Source organism: Balaenoptera borealis, assembly GCF_965194805.1.
Source record: "Balaenoptera borealis genome assembly, chromosome: 2".
In the NCBI taxonomy this organism is placed as follows: Eukaryota; Metazoa; Chordata; class Mammalia; order Artiodactyla; family Balaenopteridae; genus Balaenoptera; species Balaenoptera borealis.
In genome coordinates, this window is record NC_138867.1 from 117420988 (window position 1) to 117445073 (window position 24086).

The following is a 24086-nucleotide window of genomic DNA, read 5'->3' on the forward strand; positions in this document are numbered from 1 at the left end:
TAGCAGCTTGAGAACAAAGTGCTGTTAGGTACAGAATGAAATAATTGGTTGCTAATGTGGAGGCCAGTTTAGGAGTAGCCAAGTTGGAGAAGGCGGGAAGGGATAGTTGTGGAAAGGTTTGCTAAGGCAAACCCATAGCTCTTCTGGAAGTCAATGGGGTTGTTAAAAGAATTCTGGAGCTAGGAAGTCTTAGTGTTGAGGCTTCACTCTCCTCCTTACCTTGAACAAGTCACTTCTTAAATCTTGTAGAATCTCAGTTTTCTTGTCTGTAAAATGGGGATCCCATCTATTTTGTTGGGACTATTGTTGGATTGAATAATTTGTGTGAAGTTCCTAGTACCATTTACAGCAAGCATGTGTCACCAGTGAATTTTAGTTCTCTTTTTAGTTTTTCCTAATTTGTTCTGTCCTCTTCTGCTGTTTTCTATACTCTTTCTATTGAGGATCTGTGACACTACTCACTTCATCATTCTCTAGCACAAAATAAGTTTGAGAAACTAAAGGAAGAACAGATCCAAAGTACAATTCTTAGGGATTTTTTCCTTCTGGTGGAAAGAGGGGACCAGTAAAATAGGTCTGTGGGATATTATCTGCTGCTTCTATGGCTGGTGTGTTAATGATTGTTAGAAATTTAGAACTTTTCAGAGTTGGAGTTTAAAATATTGGGTATTTATAACCCTAACTATATTAGTAGAATGGATGACGTTTTCCTAGGTATCTTAGTAACTGCGTGTGTTTTCCCTAACCCCGTCCATCCATCAAAGAGTTACATATAGTATGTTGTTCAAAAAGAAAAAAAAAATGTTTCTGTGCCTAGAAAAATAAAGTTTGAAAAATCTCTGGATTAGACTGTCTCTAAAGTGCTTACAGGTTCATGAAGTAGAGGTCAATAATGTGTAGTCTGCCCTCAATTCTTGGCTGTACTTAAGCATAGTGAATTTAAGGACTGCAGTTCTGTAGATTCCATCTTTAAATAAATAAAAAAATCTTACAGTAAGTAAAAGTCTATGAAGAAGACCTATATGGTACAATATAAAACTCAAAGGATTGAAGATTTGTGTAAATTGACATAAGGCACAGTTGCTTAATTGTGGAGTGCAGATGTGTGTGAAAGTGACTTGAAATGGGCCAGTGTAAGGTATCATTTCCTCCCCTGTGGACACCTAGTGGTGAAATGTAACCTTTCAGTGGGAAGGGGGACTACAACTAAGGAATGACAGCAGTTTCCTCTCTAGATAACCAAACATCTTTACACTAATTTGTAGCCTTGTTAAATTAAGCAGATATGGACCATTAAATGCTTTACCTTATAATGATTTCCAACTTTAAGAAAATGCACATAGAGAACTTTTTTTCTCATTCTTTCAGCTCTAGAAAAAATTTTTTTTCTTTTTTTAGAATCCTTGTTCTAGGGAGCACTCACTAGCTGGAGTAGGTCTTCCCATAACACGAAAGAATAATTAGCAGAGTGAGATTGAGCCATGCCATTGGACCACCTGGGGAGGAGGTAAGTGCTTAATGTTTCCAGTGCTGCCTGTCTTGACTCAGTAGAGATCCTTGTAGAATAGCTAGACAGATGCTAATCTTTTAGTTCAATTCCGTAAATACTTACCGCGTACTAGTTTTCTGTCTAGCAGAGTGCTGGGGTAAGTGCTGAACATTCTTCTTAGAGGTAGTGCAGTCCTTAAATTTATGGTCTTTTTTTAGGGGAGAAAAGATATAGGAATGTTAAACAGATAGATAACTGTATAAAAGAAGTAGCTGTTTATAGGACTGAGGCAGAAATGAACAAATTGAGCCTGAAACACTTTGCTATATCAGTAAGAAAGGAAAGGAACAAGACTACTGGGGGTCTTTTTTTTTTAAGTACTTTTAATACCCCGATAGACTTTTTGTTTTTTTATTGAGGTATAATTGACGTATAACATCATATTAGTTTCAGCTATACAACATGATTCGATATTTGTATATATTGTGAAGTGATCACAATAAGTCTAGTTAAAATCTATCACCATATATAGTTAATTTTTTTTCTTGTGATGAGAACTTTTAAGATTTACTCTCTTAGCAACTTGCAAATATGCAATATAGTATAATTAACTACGGTCACCATATTATACATTACATCCCCAAGACTGATTTATTTTATAACTGGAAGTCTGTATCTTTTTGATCCTCTTCACCCATTTCACTCAGCCCCTGTCACTCCCACCCCGTCACTCCCACCCCACCCCCAACCCCACCTCTGGCAGCCACCTATCTGTTCTCTGTATACATGAGCTTGTTTTTTTCAAGACTCCATATATAAATGAGATCATACGGTATTTGTCTTTCTCTGTCTGACTTATTTCACTTAGCATAATGCCCTCAAATTCCATCCATGTCATCACAAACAGCAGGAATTCATTGTTTTTAATGGCTGAATAGTATTCCATTGTATATATACACCACATCTTCTTTATCCATTCATTCATCAATGGACTCTTAGGTTGTTTCCATATCTTGGCTACTGTAAATAATGCTGCAGTGAACATGGAGGTGCATACATCTTTTCAAATTTCTGTTTTTGTTTTCTTTGGATAAATACCCAGAAGTAGAATTTCTGGATCCTATGGTAGTTCTATTTTTAATTTTTTGTGGAACCTTCATACTCTTTTCCATAGTAGCTGCACCAGTTTACATTTCCAGTCATAGTACACAAGTGTTCCCTTTTCTCCACATCTATGCCAACACTTGTTATTTCTTGTATTTTTGATAATAGCCATTCTGCAGGTGTGAGGTGATACCTCACTGGGGTTTTGATTTACATTTCCCTGATGATTAGTGATGCTTAGCACCTTTTCATGTACCGTTTGGCCATCTGTGTGTCTTTGGAAAAATGTCTATTCATGTCTTCTGCCCATTTTTTGATTATTTTTTTGCTATTGGGTTGTATGAGTTCTTTATATATTTTGGGAACTAACTCCTTACCAGATATATGGTTTGCAGATATTTTCTCCCATTCAGTAGGTTGCCTTTTCATTTTGTTAATGGTTTCCTTTGCTGTGCAGAAGCTTTTTAGTTTGGTGTACCCCCCCCTTGTTTATTTTTGCTGTTATTGTTTTTGATTTTGGTGTCAAATCCCAAAAATCCAAGACTGATGTCAAGGAGCTTACTGTCTATGTTATCTTATATAAGTGTTATGGTTTCAGGTCTTAACGTTCGTGTCTTTAATCCATTTTGAGTTAATTTTTGTGTATGGTGTAAGATAGTGGTCCATTTTCATTCATTTGCATGTGGTTGTCCAGTTTTCCCAACACCATTTATGGAAGATACTGTCCTTTACTAATGCGGTCTTGTCAAAACTAAGCCAGTAGGAAAAGCCTGCCAAGGCCAAAGTTAGAAGAATTTGAGCATTAATAAGAATAATTGCAGTGAATTGAAGCACATTAAATGAGTTAAAATCCGTGAGTTCACAAAGACACCCAAGAAATCTCACTGGTCTCACCTTTGATTAATACTACAGGTCTAACTCATCCTAAAATCCAGTACATAAAGAAGCCTTTCCCATATGAACTCTACCTCAGGGTAACTAGTTACTTGTTATGAGGGGAAGTTTCTCACTAGAGAGGTATTCCATATAAAAAAATGAATTAAAGATAGAAGTAGAATAGTATACCTTTAATGAAATTAGAGATCTAGGTAATGATCATCAGTGGCTGCTAACATCACAAAAGAGCCAACCAGAATTATATACCCGCTGATGAACTAATCTTGTCAAAAAGCTTAACTTGAGTCAGACCAAGTGGGGATGGAAGAGAATGTTAAATGACATCATAAGAATGCAATCAGTGAAATGTAGAATGTAGGAGATTACAGGACTACAGGACAGGTGGCACAGTTTCTTCAACAAATAAATTGCAAAGCAGAGGAAAAAGAGGCAAGGAAACCTATAGTTTAAAAGAGACTTAAGGGACATAACCAATATAGGGTATGGCCTTTACTGGCTCCTGACTCTTTAACAGTTGAAAAAGTTATGAGACTTCCCTGGCAGTCCAGTGGTTAAGACTCCACGCTCCCAGTGCAGGGGGCCCGGGTTCAACCCCTCGTCAGGGAACTAAGATCCTGCATGCCACGTGGCGTGGCCAAAAAAAAAAAAAAAAGTTTTTGAAAATATTGGGATAATTTGAACATTCAAGTTTTTGCCATTAAGGAGTTGTTAATTTTTTTCGATGTGATCATATTGTTATATTTTATAGAATAACCTTTTTTTTTTTTTTTTAAATTAATTAATTTATTTATTTTTGGCTGTGTTGGGTCTTCGTTTCTGTGTGAGGGCTTTCTCTAGTTGCGGCAAGTGGGGGCCACTCTTCATCACGGTGCGCAGGCCTCTCACTATCGCGGCCTCTCTTGTTGCGGAGCACAAGCTCCAGACGCGCAGGCTCAGGGGCCTAGTTGCTCCGCGGCATGTGGGATCTTCCCAGACCAGGGCTCGAACCCGTGTCCCCTGCATTGGCAGGCAGACTCTCAACCTCTGCGCCACCAGGGAAGCCCCCTAGAATAACCTTTTTAGAGTTACAATGTTAGAGTAAAATTATGATTTCTGGAATTTGCTTCAGAATAATCCAAAGGAAGATGGGAGAAAATATTAAAAGCTATAATAAGTTCCTGAATTGAACATTAAAAAATTGAAAAATAAGAGTGTAAGAATTTGAGTGAAACAGCCAGTGTGGGCTGAATGGGGGAGGCTTCATAGAAGAGGGTAGACCAAGGATACCTAAGATATGGAAAGGCAAGACTGAGGAGATGGCTAAAGGCAAGGGGGATGTGGACCAAGGCGTATGGCTTGAATTTAAGCAGTTAGACTAGTAAGGTAGATTGGTTTCCCATTTAGGAAATCTGTGGTTCTTAACCTTTTGGTCACAGATTCCTTCAAGAAATCAGTAAAAGCAATGGACCGTTTCCCCAGAAAAATTAATATTTGCAGTCTTGCATTTTATAATCAGTGGTTTATGGACCCCCTGAAGTCACTCACGTGGACTCCCCACTTACCAACCATTGCCCCAAATCTCTACCCTCTGGGTCAGGGGCTCCAAGAACCTGTTTAAGAGCTTACGGTTTAGGTGGAACATTTCCTGTTTCCTGGGATCTCACTCAGCTTAATTATTAAAGGTTGGTTCAGCTGCAGTATTCTCTTTAGTGTGAAGATAGATTTCCATTTCCTGACTTACCGCAGCAGAAATGGGATTGATGGTGCATTGTAATTAGGTTTAACAATATGAAATTGGTGATATTCAACTGTTTTTGACCTACTAAAATGGCTGTTTCAATGGTTCTTTCTGTAAATGCTACATTACCTCCTTCACAGGTTGAATAATGTAGGTTGCCTTATAGCTCCTCTATTTAGGGCTTTCACTCATTTCATTGTTCTTCTGATACCAGAGGAAGGAAAGGTAGAGACATAGCCTTAACAAAGCAGCCTTAGGACTGGAGAATGGAGTCACAGTGGTATCTGAAATAGTGAAGGGTCTTTGCTTGAAGCAGTTTATTTTCAAATTTTGAGTTGTCTCTTTACTCCCTATCTTCTCATGTACCATTTGTAAGGACTTGCTTTTCTCTTTACTGCTCCTTCTTGCTTATAGAATCCCTAGTATAAATGTTATACTTAAAATTAAGCCATCCCCACAGATTACTTATTAAAGGTTATCTTAAGAATGAAGTGTGGAGCAAAGCACAGAATTGATATCTTGTTCTCCCTGGTAATTGATGCATTGATTAAGACACAAGACTTACGTAGTATCCCTACCAATAATGTGTACATGACGCTGAGCGCAAGGAAATCAGCAAGTGAATCTGAACAAAGGGCTCTTCTGTAAAACAAATGGCCTGTACCCTTCAAAACTATCAACATCATGAAGACAAAAAGGCAAAGGAACTATTCTTACGAAAAGGAACTAGAACTAAATGCCATGTGCAATCTTTGATTTGACCTTAGATGAAAAAGTTGAGACAATCAGGGAAATTTTTATATGGACTATATATATGGTAGTAGTATATCAGTGCTAAATTTCCTGATTATAATATTTGCGGGGAGAGCGTTAAGAGTGCTGAAACATTTAGGCTGAAGTGTCATGATGTTCAGAAAACATTAATAGAGTGAACACACACAAGTGTGAGAGTGCAAATGTGGCAAAATGCTAATTGAATCTAGGTGAATGGTGTTTTATGTGTGTTCATTATACCGTTCTCTTAATTTTCTAAGAATAGGTTTGAAATAAAAAGTTGAGTAAAAACTCCACTTGGGTAAATTTTTTCAAGAGAGTCAGCAACAGAATTGGACTTTTATACCTAGGAAGTATAAAAGAGGGTTGCGCATTTATTCTGGTCATTGGTATTCCCCCTTTGCTGGCCCAGGAATACCTCAGGCCACATTTTTAGTCCTCTAAACATTACTATTAATTTCTCCTTGAATTCTTTTCCTAATTAAGACTTATCTTTTACCAGTTAAGTTCTAATTTCTGGGTTTGGTTTGTTGCCCCTAGAACTCTTGACAGATGAGAGTATAATCTATACATAAAAATTAAGGCCTTTCTCTCTCAAACGGAGAAACCAAACCACCCAAGAGTTTTGGACAGTGGGAGAGACTGATTTGGCAAAAGATTTGAGTGCTTAAGTGCTAAGCATTGTTCTAATGTTGGAAAATAGCAATGAACAAGTTTCTGGCCTCTTGAAACTTAAAATGGTGGGTCTTAGTCCGTTCAGGCTGCCATAACAAAATAACACAGGCTGGGTAGCTTATGAACAAAATTTATCTTGCAGTTCTGAAGGCTGGGAAGTCTGAGATCGGGGTGCCAGCATGGTCAGGTGAGGGCCCTCTTCCAGGTCATAAACTTAAATGTGTCCTCATATGGTGGAAGGGGATCAGGGATTTCTAGAGCCCCTTTTATTGATCTACCACCTCCCAAAGGCCCCACCTCCTACTACCATCACCGTAGGAGTTAGGATTTCAACATAGGGATTTGGGGGACCTAAAAATTCAGACCATAGCAATGGGGGGAAAGACAAATTAGGTGGTAATAACTGCTGTGGAGAAAGAGTAGGGTAAGGATAGGAAATGACAGGGACTTGAAGGCAGCATGTTTTATGACATTTCAAAACCTTATGACTAAATTAAAAAAAAAAACAAACCTTATGACTTATGAAAAAAGTGAGGGATGAGTCAGGTAGAAATCTGTGGGAAGACTGTCCAAGCAGGGTCAAAGTGCAGTAGGAGAGTAGGGGAAAAGAAAGGTATTGAGGGGTCAGATCACGTGTTGTACTGTTGTGTAGCAAGGGTGGAGTTTTAAGTGGGGAGGACAACTGGAATAATCCCAGGAAGTTTTCCTTTTGGAACCTATCAAGCACTTGTCACCACAAAAGGAAGACTGTATCTGAATTTAAATTTTTGTTCAAGGCTACTTGTGCTGATTATTAGTTTTATTAGTAGGTAACCGAAATACTACTATATTAACCACTCATGGCACGGCTTGAGACAGTTATCTGTGGGTACCTGCCCAAGCAGCTCTTCTCCCCACCTAATAAAACCCATTTTGTTCAGGGCATTTGTTTGGCTCCTCTCACTGATCTCAAAGATGAATCTTGAATAATATAAACCAGTAGTTCTGAATTGGGGTGCTTTGGAAATGCTTGAGAGGCTTAGTTATCACAATGATTGGTAAACACTAGACGCATTTAGTGAGCAAGGGCCAACCAGAGATGCTAATTATCTTCCCCAGCATGCCACAAAACAATCCTTCATAAAGAATTACTGCACATCCCACAAGGTTCCCACCAAGTGGTCATGTGGCTGAAAACTTGAACCTATTATTTCTCATATGAAACCTCAAGAAGCTTTTAAAAGGGTGTTAATAAACAATTTTCCAGAAACGTAATTATCACGTAAACAATCTCAATTTTTTTTTAATTTATTTATTTTATTTATTTTTGGCTGCGTTGGGTCTTCCTTGCTGCGTGCGTGCTTTCTCCAGTTGTGGTGAGCGGGGGCTACTCTTCGTTGCGGTGCGTGGGCTTCTCATTGCGGTGGCTTCTCTTGTTGCGGAGCACGGGCTCTAGGCGCGCACGCTTCAGTAGTTGGGGCACGAGGACTCAGTAGTTGTGGCTTTTGGGCTCTAGAGCACAGGCTCAGTAGTTGTGGCGTACAGGCTTCATTGCTCCGTGGCATGTGGGAACTTCCCGGACCAGGGCCTGAACCCTTGTCCCGTGCATTGGCAGGCGGATTCTTAACCACTGCGCCACCAGGGAAGCCCTTAATTTTTAAGAAATAAACTTAAATAATTCTTAAAACTTGTTGAGTTCTAAGATGCAGTCCCCTTCCTGGTTCTGAAGTTGTTAGCATGTGATATTTAGAACTACATAGAGAAATTAGGACAAGGCAAGTCACTGAGGATGAAAAAGCAAAACTATAGAAAGAATCTGGGTTCCTGTTATTATTGAGCCACTGAAATCACCTTAGGACTTAATACTAGACGTGTTTCATTACTGTAAGCCAATTCTGGTTGGACTTATTTAGAGCAGAAAGCAGCCTGGAAATAGAGGCCTGATTTTCATGTTAGAGAGCTAAAGACTATTTCAACATTCCAAACCTCAGATGGGGCTAGGGAGGGGGAAAAAAAAAAAAAAGCCTCCTCTGAACCAGACTTGTCTTCGGTGATGATAATGCTTATTATTATACCGGCCTTCCCAAGTTTTCAATTTGTTAGAAATTCAAATGCCAGTGTTAGAAAATCCTGTATGGAGGTCAGGGAGTTGGGAAATGTGATTTATGTCATATTTCTGAAGCTAAATCTCAGAGCCTCACCCCTCACAGAGAAGAGATCAAAATGCTTTTCCTATTTATTTTTTTAAAAATCCAGAATGGATCAAAAAGAACAGTCATCAGGGATACAGGTGCCAGACACAGGCCAAAGGGTAGCTAGGAAAGTATGCCTTCAGAAAGTTTGGGAGACTTGTGTTTTAGAAGCTGGACCTCACATAAATAGCTAGCTTAGTTTTCCATTGATTTAGCTTCCCCTGCCCTACCTCCCAACATGGCACAGCTGGCTTGCCTTGCAAGGCCTCAGTTGAAGAACTCCATATACACACAGGCTGGTACAGCAGTACTTAGGTAACTAGACGGATCTCATCCCCCTATGGTCTCATTCCAGATACTGTCTTCAGTGTGTGAGATGGTTTCACCCCTTTGAAAATACAGCCACTTCAGCACAAAACAACGTTAAATCTTTAGAATGATCAATAAATCATCTTTCCCCCCATTTTACATGCAACTGAAAAAGAATGACAGGCTAGGGACAGAATACTGTGAACTTTGTACTGTTGGGAACTATCACTTGTTAAATGATCATTAGCTAATGGTCACTAAATTTACATATTCAGGAAATTATATATAGAGTACTGCAAAAACACAGTAGAAGACTGAAGTTTTGCCCATTTCAGCTCAGGAAATCCCTTCACTCCCAAGCATCATAATATGTTGTCCTTTCGACTCCAAAGTTTACTGCTGTTACTGTTTCTCTTCCTTCTGATCTTCCTTTTGCTCCCCAGTGCCAGAACTTCCAGAGCCTTCCCGCTCAGATGCCATCTGTAAGAAAACATGAGAGTCACTTGTTTAATGTTAAGGGTGACAGTTTGCTCTCTGATGAACTAAAAACGAAAAAGCCATATCCTGACTGTTCCACTCTCCCAGTTTTAGTGATTTCTTCCCTTTGACCTCACCCTCCCTCCCTCCCACCCAAAGTAGTCAAGAAGGCAGGAAGAAGGATATTTCCAATTCCAATACTCCCAGTTCCATAAATGGCTATGTAGGAGCCATCAGTGACAGTAATCAAGAGCAGTTACATCAAGTTAGGAGCAAAATAGTCATTGAGTAAAACAGCCTTGTACCTTTTTGTATGCCATTTCGAAGAGCTTCAATGATGCTTGCTGAAGGGAAGATGCTGCCTGTCTTATGTTTTGTCCTGTTTCACTGTCTTTTCGAGCGAGGAGCTCCCTCATTTTGGAAATCTCTTCTTTTAGCTTGTGGCACTTAAAAACAAAACAAAACCAGACCCTCACTTTTTCTGGTTCTTATCCCATAAACACACAGCAGAATGTTTAGAAACATTTTCTAAATTCCTATCAAGACCCATACAGAAAAATGACCTTCACTGACATTGGTGATGATGCCTCCCAACTTCTTGAGCTATTTTAAAAGAGGGTTTACCTCATCAGCAGGCAATTGGTCCTTGAATTCTTCCATCTTGGTTTCTGTGTCATGAATGATTCCTTCAGCCATATTAACTGCTTCAACTCGTTCCTAAGAGAAATTAAAAATGTAATATGAATGAAGACTTCCCAATCAACTAGTTGGCTGAATGTCCTCACTAAGAAGACAACATGAAAACCGCGACATACAGTTAACAGAGTATAAACAGTTAAGAGGGAGATATCACTGTGGTCTGAGATGTCTGTAAGGTTTTAGCTGGATTCTGTAACATGAAAATTTTGATATGGGGAGTCTGAGAATAAGAAAGCCATTTCACATAGAAGTTATGAGCAAAGTAATCACCTTCTTTCGCCGGTCTTCCTCAGCATACTTCTCTGCGTTTTTAACCATATTTTCAATATCATCTTTGCTTAACCCACCGGAAGACTGGATCACAACTATAGTGAAAAGAAGGCACCTCGTTATTTCCCAGGAAAATTATATGCTTCTTCCTCTACTGTATTAAGAAAAAGAATCCTCCTCTTCAGAGTAGCTTGATGTGCATTATGAAGAAGGGGAATATCCTACTGTCCTACAATAAGCAGAGGGAAACCAAGGGTCTAAAATATACAGAGAACAACTAACTGTCCTACCTACCAAAACTTCAGCAATCCAGAGGCTCAGTGCTTGCCTTTTTTGGGGACATAAACACCATACCTGTTAATGTGACACTGATAACTGAGGAGAAAGAGGGCAAAGAGGACTCATCATCCTCCCCTGAGGCTAGGGGAAAAGATAATGCCCAATCTAGAGGGTCTAGTTCCCAACAGAGAAAAGTCCCTCACCTCACTCTTACAGTCTTAATAAATAAGAGTACTTACTCTGCTGCTCGCGTCCTGTACCCTTATCTTTGGCAGAAACATGTACAATCCCATTGGCATCAATGTCAAATGTAACTTCAATCTGAGGGACTCCACGAGGGGCTGGGGGAATCCCAATCTAGAATAAACACCAGAGTAAGCTCCTCTCACAAAGGGGTCCAGTGCTCTATTTCCAAAACCTATACGGTCTTCTGGGGAAGAAATTACTTGGTTTCTGGGAGGAACAAGTGAAACTTTCACTTAAATGTACAAAAACATGAGTTTGTCGGTGAGGGTGGTAATTTCATTGCTGCTTGAAATAAATAGGACTCATACTAGTGAAGGTTGGCTATAGCAAGTAACCACAATGGCTTTATGTACCTAAGGACACACAATGTGTGAAGAGTAAACTTTTCCATCATTCATCCCAACAAGCAGTAAGCGATGCCGACTAGAAGCCAGAACAAGGGACTTCCCTGGCGGTCCAGTGGTTAAGACTCTGTGCTTCCACTGCAGAGGGCACAGGTTCAATCCCTGGTCAGGGAACTAAGATCCCACATGCCACAGAGCACAGCCAAAAAAAAAAGACGACGATGACGAAGTAGCAGCCAGTAACAATATCAAATGTCTTTCAAAGTAGTAAAATAGTAATCAGGAATTTCTTCTAATAAGCACTGTTTATTAACATTTCCCTGGCTCTTACAAGCTTCTTTATTTAGTTCCTAAGGCACAAGAAGCAGGGCTTTCAGGTAAAAACTGAAGCCATCGTTATCCAGTTGCAGAATTCATTTGAATACTATGCTAAGATAACACAGACTGCGTCTGTCAGCAGTTTATGGTAATATTAGGGGTTAGAATAGTGTAACTTCACCATAAAAAAATGAGCATAACATTCATGATTCCCAATACCTACCAAAGTAAACTGTCCAAGAAGTTTATTGTCTCCAGCCATCTCTCTCTCACCCTGACACACTTTAATCTCCACTTGAGTCTGTCCATCAGCAGCTGTAGAAAACACCTAGGGAGAAAAAGGAAACTTGCTGGGTTGGCAGCCTGATTTTTTCCCTCCAGCCTACTCCCCCTTACAAAGTGCAACAAACCAAAGAAAGAAATTCACATCCCAACATTGGAAGAATCCTAATGTACACTATGTTCAAAACAAAGGCTTATGTCTTTATAGAGAACAGGAGTAGGATTAGCACAGCAAAAGGGCATACAATAGCTATTGTTTTCAGCTAAGCAAATGCATTGTACAAAGATGCAGCATTAGCACAGAAGGCCTCAAGAGAAGGAGCTATAAAAAGCGAGATGTTGAAACATGCTCATCCAGAGAAATGGGTCAGAGAGGACATTTATTTTATGCTCATAGTATTAGGAAATCACCACACACTTTTCTTCAGAATGATGTGTTGGCAATACATCACTGCAAACATAGCAATAGCCATAGTTCTTTCAGAAAAACACCAAAACTGAGAAAGGAAATAATTCTTAATCTAAGACCAAGCCATTGTCCAAATAACCCTGGCTTGATATCTCAGAACCCCTATCATTCTCCAGGGAGACAAGCACACTCCCCTGGTCTCGGCCACGCCATTCTTTTTACTGCCTTTGAGAACAGAAGAGTATAGGAATTTAGTCTCAAATGATGAGGCTCCTTCTGGCAATTATCATCCTGAGAAGGAGAGACTATTGATGACTTCCCTAAAATCATCACCACTGGCTGACAGGTAAAGAGAACTTTTCCAGGAACAAAAGAGAACAAAGGACAATATTCTTACCACCCCTCAACATTCAGCTAGTATGGACTGCAAAACAAAAAGGAAAGTTTTCTAGGAAAAGCTCACAGAAGTGGCTACAATCACATCCTCACAGAACCTAGTATCTCTGTGACAAATAAGGTGGGGTGGCTTTTACCTGGCTCTTCTTGGTTGGAATAGTGGTGTTCCTGTTAATAAGCTTGGTGAAGACTCCTCCCAGAGTCTCAATACCCAGAGACAGGGGAGTGACATCCAAGAGTAGCACATCTGTGACATCACCAGCCAACACACCTCCCTGAATGGCAGCTCCAATGGCCACAGCCTCATCAGGATTGACAGCTTTACTTGGGGCTCGGCCAAAGAGATCCTGCACAGTCTGCTGAACCTGAGCACCAAGAAAAAAGAACCTTGTCACTCACTACTCAGGGCAATTGCCTGAGAAGGGGAGAACAGCACATGTGTCCTGAGACCCCACCAGGTCTCAGGACAGGGTGCTTCAGATCCAAGAACATTTACCCAAATTATTTTGTAGTTGAGTTCTTGTTAATGAATTAAGTATATTGTTTGGTTACCCATACACTTTACTCTTGAGTATCTCATTCATAGCCCTTTTAAATTTGGGAACAATTTGCCTAAATTTTGTTATCTGGTTTCCCAAGCAACACATCAAATTAGAAATACAAGGTACAAGGCAAGGGGACTTAATTTGTATAGTCCAAGTCCTCTTCTACGTATCAACTAAAAATCAGCTTAACAGAAGCAGTAGTAATTCAATACTGGTGCAAGTATGAGGCATGTTTTCCCCTCCTGCTTATTTTACTAATGCTAGGAAAAAGTTCTATTTGAATAACATCTGGGATAATTTGTTAACATAAAGATATCTGCCTGGTTCAAAGTGTCTCCTTTTCACTTCAGATTTATTGTATGCATCATTTTCCTAAGCACAAGTACTCCAAAGGAAAAATTATGAAAATCAAGACCCAAGATAGTTCTATTCAAGATATAAAGAATTACACCATCAACAGGTTCTGTGCTCAGTTATTAGTTTTCCACACACCTGTCTTTTCAGAATGATGTGTTGATAAAATGCATCATTGCACAAATCTCTGTTGAAGAGATGCCTTTAGAAACCCCAAACACTATACTGCAAAACACATGTCCAAAATTGCCCATAGAAGCTAGTTAGTACCAAGATGTTAAGCTGTCTCTGACCGCAAACTTTGTTTCATTCCTAAAAATTCTATAAAACTGAAGTTCAGGATCCTCCTTGCTGCTACCCCAAAGACATTCTCCCCTTTCCTAATCCTTTTTTTAAAATACCCTTTAAGAACTCTTTAGCAAGGGCACAAATTCATCCTCCTTTCAGGTCAGCATGGTAGAAAGGCCACATATTCATGTCCTTACACAACATAAGCCATATGTCATGTCCTAAGAAATAATTATGTGTTGGCCCTCTCTGCTCTCTATGTCAAGAATTCCATGGGTCCTTACCTTGGGCATCCTAGTCATGCCACCAACCAGAATCACTTCTCCTATGTCACTTTTGCTGACTTCTGCATCTTGCATGGCTTTTTGGCATGGAGCTATGGTCCTTCTGATTAGATCAGTAACAATCCCCTCAAACTGAGCCCGGGTCAGCTTCATATTCAAATGCTTGGGTCCAGAAGCATCCATTGTAAGGTATGGCAAATTGATGTCAGTCTGCAAAGGAAGCAGGGAGACCAGTAGTGAAGTCTCTCTATTACTTCAATTAAAGACTATACCCTAGGAAAGGAAGACTGTGAAAGTTACAGGGAGGGTCAGACACTTTAAATGAACGGCCACCAAAGACAGTGACTCTTTAAGATTCAACCTCTTATCTTCCCAGAAGTAAACACTATAAATCTGTTATTAACAGTGAAGAAAGGAATAGAGAAGCAGGAAAAATCCCCATTCAGGAGGTGAAGAACAGTCTGTCCTGCCATTAAAAATATATTAAGAATCACACTACTGTGTTCTTTTACCAAGTTTTAAAAGATTTCCTTGCACATTAAGAAAAATGTGAAAGGTATGCTCTGAACCAAATAATCTGCCACCAAACCAGGGGTTTCCAAGTTTCAGGAAGATGGTTAAGAAAGCTACAACAAAAATGCTAAAGAGAACTACAAGGACTGACTACTGCTATCACATCCCCAGGGAGTAGCTAACACTGCTACAGTCACACCATGTAACATACAGTACTTAATAAACCTAAAATCCTGATAAGGCATGGATTAAGAATATTTAGACTAACAAAACTCACTACTAAACATGCAGAAACAGGTGTCTCGGGGTGAACCCCCAGGAACAGAGTTTGTGTATGCTGCCCCTCCAACTTCACAAAGCAAGGCCAACAGGGAATAAAGACTGAAGGGAGCAAATCCTTAACCAGCTTTCTTCAGGTAGAGTACCCTGGACAGATAAATGCTTTATAGGGAGAATCAACACATCTTTTGTAAAAACAGTGATATTGGATATAGTTTCAAGAACACCAATAACAATTTTCTCTTTCTTTGCAAAATGTTAACAAACCGAATCAGTAAATAAAATTATCTATAGTAATGCAATCCAACAGAACTTTCTGTGGCAATGGGAATGTTCTCTATCTGTGCTTTTCAATCCAGCAGCCGCTAGTCACATGTGGCTGAATACTTGAAATACAGCTAGTGGAACTGAGAAATGGAATTCTTAAAAATTGTATTTAATTTTAAATAGCCACATGTAGTTACTGTATTAGTGCAGTTCTATATGCTATATATTAATGACCAGGTGAAAAACTCCAGGGTTCTCCACCCTTGAAAGCCAGTTCCACCATGAAGTTCTGTCCCTCTTCTCTCTCAATTCCAACCATGTATCTCTCACTACCACACTCTGGTCCAAGTCCTTCCTCTCTCACCACCTGGTGTGCTGCAATAGCCTCCCAACATTTTCCCACACCCACTCAGGCTGCCACAAAGAGCACTCCACCTCAGAGTGCTTTCCCCAAATCTGACCATGTTACCGGCCCACCTTAAAATTTTTCAGTAGTTGTCATTATCTCAGGAAAGATACCAAGTCCCCAATCTATAAAGCCTCTAGCCTTATCTTCTATGTTCCTCCTGCCAGTCTAGTCTGTACTTCAGCCACACTGACCCTTACTCAGGTCTTTACCCGAGAACCTCATACTTACCTGACCCTTTCTCTCTTCCTGATTAACTCACCTTTCAGAAGCTCTCCTAATTATGTCAAACACCTGTCAGGTTCCTTTATTATAAATCTAACTTTGCTTTTTAAAAAAACAAAATTAATACATACATTTAGAGTAACACTTACTATTTATTACATATTGTCCTAAGCATGTTACATGTATTAATTTACTAATCCTCACAACTCTAAGGGGGAATGGAGCACCATTTATCCTCATTTTATAGACAAGAAAACAGAAATGTTAAGTAATTCAAAGTCACACAGCTAATAAGTAATGAAATAAGGACTTCATCTCCACCAGTCTGCCGGCAGAGTAACTCTTAACCTCTACATTACTTCTGACATTTATTAATATAATGTTCTCATTAGTGTCCACCTCCCCAAACCACATTATAAACTCAAGGGTAATAAGTGCTTCTATAAATTTAACCTATAGACTTACAATCACATATGCACAAACATTAATGTACAAGGATGGTCAATACACCTTGCTATAATAGCAAAATGGTGGAAAACAATCCAAATACCTATCAACAGGACAGAGCCACAGTAAAACTAACCAACGTCCTGTTTCATAAAGTGACAACCCCTGGGAAGAATTATAAGCTATCCTCTGGTAATGCCACATATTTCGGCCCCAACCATCGTGCTGCAAATTCTGACAGCAGGACGAGGGAATACCATCAACTTCATGGATGACCCTGTACAGCTCTGTCACTCCTTATAGCTGCTATTAAAAAGAAAAAAAAGAAAAAGAAAGAAAAAAGAAAATCCAGATGTGACTGAAGGTCACCCACTTTACCAACACAATGACAGATGCTATAAATACCTCTTCCCTTCCCAGAGTGCTAAAGTTGCTCCAGTTCTGAAAGATGAAGCCTCCCTTTGCCTTAACCACTAAGAACAGAATAACAGCATGTTAGGTCCGTGACAGGGATATAGCAAGATGGCAGGAGATCTAATTCCAGGTTCTCATGTGGCAGCAGGAAAGCAAATCATAACCTGATTTAGGTGCTTCAGCTCACCCATAAAAAACATAATGCTCCTTTGCTAATGGAAAGGCTTTTTAATCACCAACCAGAAAACTGTTAAAAAAAATCTGACCGACATTATGCCAATTAGAATATGCTATTCGAGTAAACTCAGGCTGAAAGGATCCATCAAGACTGGTGGAATTTGTCCACGTCTCACCTGCACAGATGAAGAGAGTTCACACTTGGCCTTCTCAGCGGCTTCCCGAACCCTTTGAAGCGCCATGTTGTCTTTGGTCAAATCAACCCCTGTCTACAAAGTGAAGACACACAATATATTAGTGTTAAGAAAATGAATACTACTTAAATTGCAGAGGTAAGGTGTAACAAAACAAAATAGAGCCATACCTTTATAAACAAGCAGAAATTACTTATTGCCCTTAAAAATCTATAGGAAAAAAGAAGACCTACTTTGAAAAAGAAATATGTGTCTGGAGTTAGAGGATGAACTGTTCTCAGTTCTTTCCAGCTGTAGGATTCTAGCTCAAAAAAGGAGTTCCCATAATTCATTTTCCAATACAGGTATCCCCCCACTTTTCCAAAGTTTGCTTTACACCACTTCCCTTTTATAAAAGATCTATATTAGTACTTGTTTTTGCTAATCAAATGAAATCTAAAAAGGATTTTCACTTTTACAAAAAAGGCAAAAAGGGCAAATAATGTTCAGCGTTTGCTTTGCAGCGAGCCATTAGAGGCAGTGTGCACCCCAAGCTCCTTCCCCAGTAACTACATTTATCTGAGCACCAAACCACCACCATAGCTTTGAACTGTCTGTGAGCATACAACCATTTATGTTGTGCATCCGTTAGCAAAGTGTGTAGCTTCACGACATTTCAACTTATCAAAAGTTTCGCAGGCTCAATTTTCAGATAGTGGGGGAAACCTATACAGTCATCCCTTGGTATCTGTGAGGAATTGGTTCCAGCAACCCCTGTCAAATGCGGATACCCCAAATCCAAAGATATTCAAGTCCCTTAAATAAAATGCCACAGTACTATTGTACACCAGGTGCTATAGCCTTTTAATTGTTATTTGTTCCCAATTTGAAGCTATGATAACCAGAATAGTTCAGAGCACCCATGGAACTGAAATGCAATTTCAGTGGCCTATTCAACACTCTCTTAAGGGAAAAAAAATCGTAAAAAAAAAAAAACAAATGGCAGTACGAACAAAGAAATTCTCAGTATTTCAATGTGTACATATTAACCACACTGGTAACTAACCTCTCTTTTGAACTCCTTCACAATGTGACGCAGCAAGGCCTGGTCAAAGTCTTCACCACCTAAAAAAGTGTCTCCATTGGTGGATTTCACCTCAAATACTCCTTTCTGAATTTCCAGTATGGAAATATCAAAAGTTCCACCACCTAAATCATATACGGCAATGCTAGAAAGAAAAAAGGCCATCAGGAACAAAACTCATCACAGCGTATGGATTTCAGTAACCAAACCAACATAAACTTGGCTATTTCCCCCCCAGGTATAATTATGAAAGTTGATGACTGCATAAGTGACATATATCTTAACAGGCAGCCCTAACAGCAACATGTAAAACACACATACAGTTAAAATGAAATGTTAAAAAACAAAAACCACTCTTTTGGATGAATACTTGCCAACAGGCATACCAAGGGGAAAAAATGACCACAGCCAGTACTTGAAAAAGAAAAAGTAATCAAGGGACAATCTTGAAATGAATGAAAAACACAGACCATAAAAGCCTTGGGAAAAGGTCAAGGCAGTACATTTCCAGTCTAAGTATAAGGCTCAATCACTATGAAATCAAGATGATGATTTAGGATAAGTTTCAAGGTTCCATGAACTTAAGTCTCACAAATCTAGGTGGAATTTACTGCACAAACTTACATTTTGTCTTCTGATTTGTCTAGACCATAGGCCAGAGCAGCCGCTGTGGGTTCATTAATTACCCGAAGCACATTTAGTCCAGATATCTGGCCAGCATCCTTAGTGGCCTATAAAAAAAGAAAAAAGCATTTTCCACCGTGTCCCAGGTACCATTAATTTCCGGAATAAAAATGCTAATTGGGGGGCTTCCCTGGTGGCAGCAGTGGTTAAGAATCCTCTTGCCAATGCAGGGGACACGGGTTCGAACCCTGGTCCAGGAAGATCCCACATGCCGCAGAGCAACTAAGCCCGTGCTCCACAAGAGAAGCCACCGCAATGAAGAGTAGCCCCAACTCGCTGCAACTAAAGGAAGCCCATGTGCAGCAACCAAGACCCAATGCAGCCGAAAATAAATAATAAATAAATAAATAAATGTATTAAAAATGATAATTAAACTCACCTGTCTCTGAGAGTCATTGAAATAAGCTGGGACGGTGATCACAGCATTTTTTGCTGTATGCCCCAAGTAATTTTCTGGAAAAGCAATCAATGAAAATCATTCATGAGACCCTATCAGATGAAACAGGCTACAATTACTAATGTAGCCTAACAACCTGTGTCACTCTCTTGAGGTCACAAACAGCACCCAATAGTTTTTTAGCATATGACCTAACATGAAGAGACCTTGTAGGAAAACACTCCAATTTTAAAAACCCAAGATCTCACCTTTAACATGTTAGTGAAGGCTCACCAGCAACAATGACCTACTTTTAGATTTAGAAGAGCCACTAGTTTCTTAAATGGGAAGTTTTACCTAACAGACACAAAAGCTTAATGTGTAGTCTTTTGATTTCCCTTCTGGAAAAAAGAAACAAGCAAGCCACCATTAGGAAAACTTGTAAGAGAAATTCAATTTGTAGGGAAAGAGTAATAAAGTTTTGCCATTCCTAGGTATTCTGTATAAAAGCCACTGCAGACTCATCCAGAGGACACTGAGGTATGGAAGCCAGTGATCTCAGAGGAATCATGCAGTTCTCTGAATTTTCCCAGATATGAACTAAGCTTTCTCACCTGCAGTCTCTTTCATCTTCATCAACACAAATGCTCCAATCTGACTTGGGGAATAGAGTTTTCCATGAGCTTCAACCCAGGCATCACCATTAGAGGCACGGACAATTTTAAAAGGAACATTTTTACTGAAAGACACAAAAATTATACTTGAGAAAACATGCCAGCACAACCTACCATGAGGTTACCATACACCATGAAAGCCCATCTTCCACCCCAAGAGATCCATGGCCAACAAATGAGAACTTCAGGAATTTGTTTAATGAAAACCTTCAGAAAGCAATCATTAACATGTAAAAACATCCTGATGAAACCTGAACATTCTTCTCACCAAAAATTTATGCAGCTGCTTTGGAAAGCGGTAACAGAGATACCATATGACCTACCAATTCCATTACTAGATGTCTACCCAAGAGAAATGAAAACATATGTCCACACAAAAACCTATACACAAATGTTTATGGTAGCATTATTCGTAATAGCCAAAAAGTGGAAACAACCCAAATGCCCATTAACAAACAGATAAACAAAATGCAGTATGTATGCATACAATGGGATATTATTTAGCCATAAAAAGGAATGAAATACCGATCCATGCCACAACAAGGATGAACCTTGAAAACATATCCGATCAGTATCAAGATGGCGCCTATGCCATTATCTGCCTTATGTGTTTAACGCCAATTTATGTGGTCCAGGAGTGACTAGCCAAATCTTCATATATCATGTCACACATAGCAAAGACCTAATCTGTGAAGGCAGAATTGAATTTTTTGAAGGAGATACCCTTTTGGCAGGAGCAGGGCCTGTCCCCAGGGATCCTGCTGTTAAGATTCATCCGTGTAGCCTTTGCATATAAATACATTTTTGCTATTACTCACATGTCTTTTTGAACTTCTGAGTCATCATATCGCCGGCCAATGAGACGCTTGGTAGCATAGAATGTGTTGTTCGGGTTGGTGACAGCCTGTCGCTTGGCCGGCATGCCAACAAGTCGCTCACCATCTGCTGTAAAGGCTACAACTGAAGGGGTGGTTCTGGCACCTTCAGCATTCTCTAGCACCTAAAACTCCCAAAGTAGGACAGAGAATGAGGTTCCAGTCACCACTAGTGTCTTTGTACCAATCATTTAAGACACAGAACAAACACTAAAAAACAGTACTAATGGGCATACTTTTCTGCTCTGTGAATGCTGATATAGTAAGCAACTACTATTGTAGATTCAAACAACCTACAACTAAGAACATCCAAAAAACAGGAACAAATATAAATCACATCTTTCGTACTCAATGTTTGCACAACGTAATCTTTCCTTCCATACGGAGAGTTAAATCTACTTCTGATTTTTTGGTGATGCCTACAAGTTTCAGGCATTAAAAAAAACTGCCAACAAGGAATTCAAAAATCCAGGTGCTCCAAGTATTCTTGAGGAGAACCAGGTGGGAATAAAGATTTCACAAACAAAGGAGGAACAGCCTCTACTTCCTCTAGAAGGAAGAACATGCCTTACTTAGAATGCAGCCCATGCATTATTTGGAGCTCCACTTGCTTCTAGACTGTTCCTGCACCTTTAGCCTTTGTTTAACTGACTTACAAAAAAGCAGAACTTTAATTACAGAAGTAATCAACAGTACAAGTCATTCCAATGGGTCCTAACGGTAACTTAGTAGTCTTACATCTATACTAGGACACACTTAAATCCTGGGAAGTCAAATCCATTCATTTATTACCAGCATACAATTAAGCACAAAGATTCACCTCACAAGAGTCTTAAGAATTATAAAAGCAGCTTTGAAAATGTCCCTTATCTAAGCCAAAGGACACAGAATTCTGAATTGTGTACCACTACATGATCCAGAGCTTCCAATCATGCTCACCTTTGCTTGTTTACCTTCCATAACTGCCACACAGGAGTTGGTAGTACCCAAATCAATACCAACAACTGCTCCCTTGATTGCTTCTGATCTGTAAGATATTTAAAACAATGCTATGATTAGTTATCTTAACAGTGATCTCCAAAATGGTTGTAGGAAAACATAAGAAAACAATATTTGCTACTGTGGCAAAATGCATACTCTATAAATAAACTTAGCTGTGTCTTTTTTTCTGAGTGAAGTAATTAATCACAAATTTAGAGACCATTGCTCCGGGGCTTAACATTTATTATCTAAATGCTAAAGGAAATGAAATTATACTTACGCATAGTCCCGCCTTGAAACAATTCTAAAAGCTTCATGACTAAAGCCATTCCAGCCATCCTTAAAAAAAAAGGATCAGCCATGAACTACATATGAAAACTTGCGCTTGTTTTAATTATTCTTCTGAAGAATACATGAAAGGTTGAGACTTTCAATTCTGTTCACTGAGTGGTTACCATGTATAAAATATACTGAAATAAAATATTTCATGTCTAAGAGACGTTATGGTACTGAAACAAACAAGCCTAATAAAGTACAAATATTCCCAATGAAATCAGAGAAATAAATAGATATAAAATTATCTTGAATTGCATTACCAAAGGGTCTCTCAACCTTGGCACTATTGATTGTGAACAAAATCTTTGTTGGGAGCTGGGCCGTTCTATGCACTGCAGAACGTTTAGCAGCAACTTGGGCCTTTACAACTAGAACCCAGTAGTAGCATGGCTACCCAGGTTGTGACAACCAAAATTATTTCTAGACTCTGCCAAATATCCCGTGGAGAAGTAAAAATATGTTAAAATACTACTCAATTTCATCATCAGGAGCAGTGTCTACCTAAGACCCACATATGTTACGTGTTGCAGGTAAAGATTTAACTTAATCAGAAACATTTTCTCTGACCTTCCCAAACTACTGCTTTAAAAGAACTAGAATTAGTAATTTTGTGAAGTCAGTTTATGAGGGAAAAAAGTCAGGAGTGGCTTCCCATCAGTGTCAAAGACCTTTGTTACAATCTCACCTCAGGCTACTTCCAAGTCTTCTTTTACCCAACCTGAGTGCAAAGAAACACAATTCTTGTTTCCCCAAAGGGTATGTTTTTACTCTTACACGATAATGAACAGCCACTCCATGGCCTTTTCCTGATTTGCTTATTTTTTCTGAAATAACGGAGGACAAAATTTTGGGGAGCTAACTAGTCAAATATTCGTAAGTAAGAAAATCAGAGCTTGATTTTTAATTTACTGCTCAGATGCTCTTTCTTCCTTCGTTGTATCATAGCAACGGAGTCCTCGCACACTCTGCGTTTCACAGCGAACAATCGTCCTTCTACTCAAGACCAAAACTGTCTAATCGTCTCAAAAGGACTAATCAGGACCACTGCCCGCTACCTGATGAGATAAAACTCTAGGCTCCCAAGGAGTGTGACTCAGCAGGGCCTGAGACAGGAACGCAAAACCCTGAATAAGGCCTTGAACCGGCAGCACTGAATACTGAACGTCCGTTATTTTCTGTCTCTCCCCGTCTCTCCCCGAGGATTCTGACCCCGAAGGCCGTGGCCTGCCGCGCTGAGTCCCAAGGCCGTAAGCCCCTCGGGGAAGGCCCGGCAGTCCCTTACCTGGTGGCGAGCTGCTGTGGGGCCCCGGGAGGCTGCGGCGCCGACAAGACGGGCTACTGCGGCTCGGCTGGCGTTTATCATGGCTGCTAAATGGTGGAAATACGAGGCAGCAAACACGCGCTCGGACTGCCGAGAACTGCGCGGCGCGGTAGTGCTAGCACTTCTGGAACCCTCCAACTACGTGAGGTGGGGGGCGGGGTTTGATCGCTGCGGCCTGGAAGCCCGCTCTTCCGCTGAGGCGCCGCCCGCGCTGCCTGATAAGAAAATACCTGAACGCTGTTTCCGGAGTCAGGGCCTATGGCTAATACGCTTCGTGGCATGATGGCAGGGAAAAGCGTGTCCTCCCGTGCCGGCTGCGGCAGGCTGGGCTCTGTGAGAGACCACAAGGCTAAAAGCGGTATAAGGCAGAACCGTGGACAACCCCGGTCCTCGGAGGCAGAAAAGACTCAAGGTCACACGGGATAAATTGCGAACAGTCCTTGCGTCAGTTGCCTGAGAGGAGGGGCCTGTTGCGCCTGCGCAACTGGCATCCTACTGAGGCCCTGCAGCGCATGTGCGCAGGGAGT

General features: G+C 40.0%; 1 protein-coding gene and 1 long non-coding RNA gene across 4 annotated transcripts in view; one reads left to right on the forward strand and one right to left on the reverse strand.

Moving 5' to 3' along the window:
• Positions 1-24086, forward strand: part of LOC309624236 — a 135356-nt gene that overhangs the window by 2875 nt on the left and 108395 nt on the right. For all 3 annotated transcript variants that reach the window (XR_014241820.1, XR_014241821.1, XR_014241822.1), the window contains exon 2: positions 1399-1507. This is a non-coding gene — a long non-coding RNA (uncharacterized lncRNA). The remainder of the gene's footprint in view (positions 1-1398; positions 1508-24086) is intronic.
• On the reverse strand, positions 8860-24016 carry HSPA9 (heat shock protein family A (Hsp70) member 9). Its single transcript, XM_082382063.1, has 17 exons — positions 23521-24016; positions 22183-22241; positions 21861-21948; positions 20865-21046; positions 19987-20111; positions 19376-19449; positions 18937-19043; positions 18295-18457; positions 17232-17324; positions 14328-14537; positions 12994-13221; positions 11993-12097; positions 11101-11218; positions 10583-10677; positions 10238-10330; positions 9919-10059; positions 8860-9616 (listed from the first exon to the last, which is right to left on the reverse strand). Exons 1-17 carry the CDS (start codon positions 23599-23601, stop codon positions 9539-9541), a joined length of 2040 nt encoding a protein of 679 aa, XP_082238189.1. The 5' UTR covers positions 23602-24016; the 3' UTR covers positions 8860-9538.

What these genes read in the sequence shown, in the direction of transcription:
- HSPA9 (XM_082382063.1), bottom strand. Translation starts at nt 23,601, where the DNA reads ATGATAAACGCCAGCCGAGCCGCAGTAGCCCGTCTTGTCGGCGCCGCA. An exon ending in AACTCTCTTCATCTGTGCAG is followed by an intron (nt 14,538 to 17,231) that starts GTGAGACGTGGA and finishes CTTCCTTTGCAG; the next exon opens with ACTGACATCAATTTGCCATA. An exon ending in TTCCAACCAAGAAGAGCCAG is followed by an intron (nt 12,098 to 12,993) that starts GTAAAAGCCACC and finishes TTTTCTCCCTAG; the next exon opens with GTGTTTTCTACAGCTGCTGA.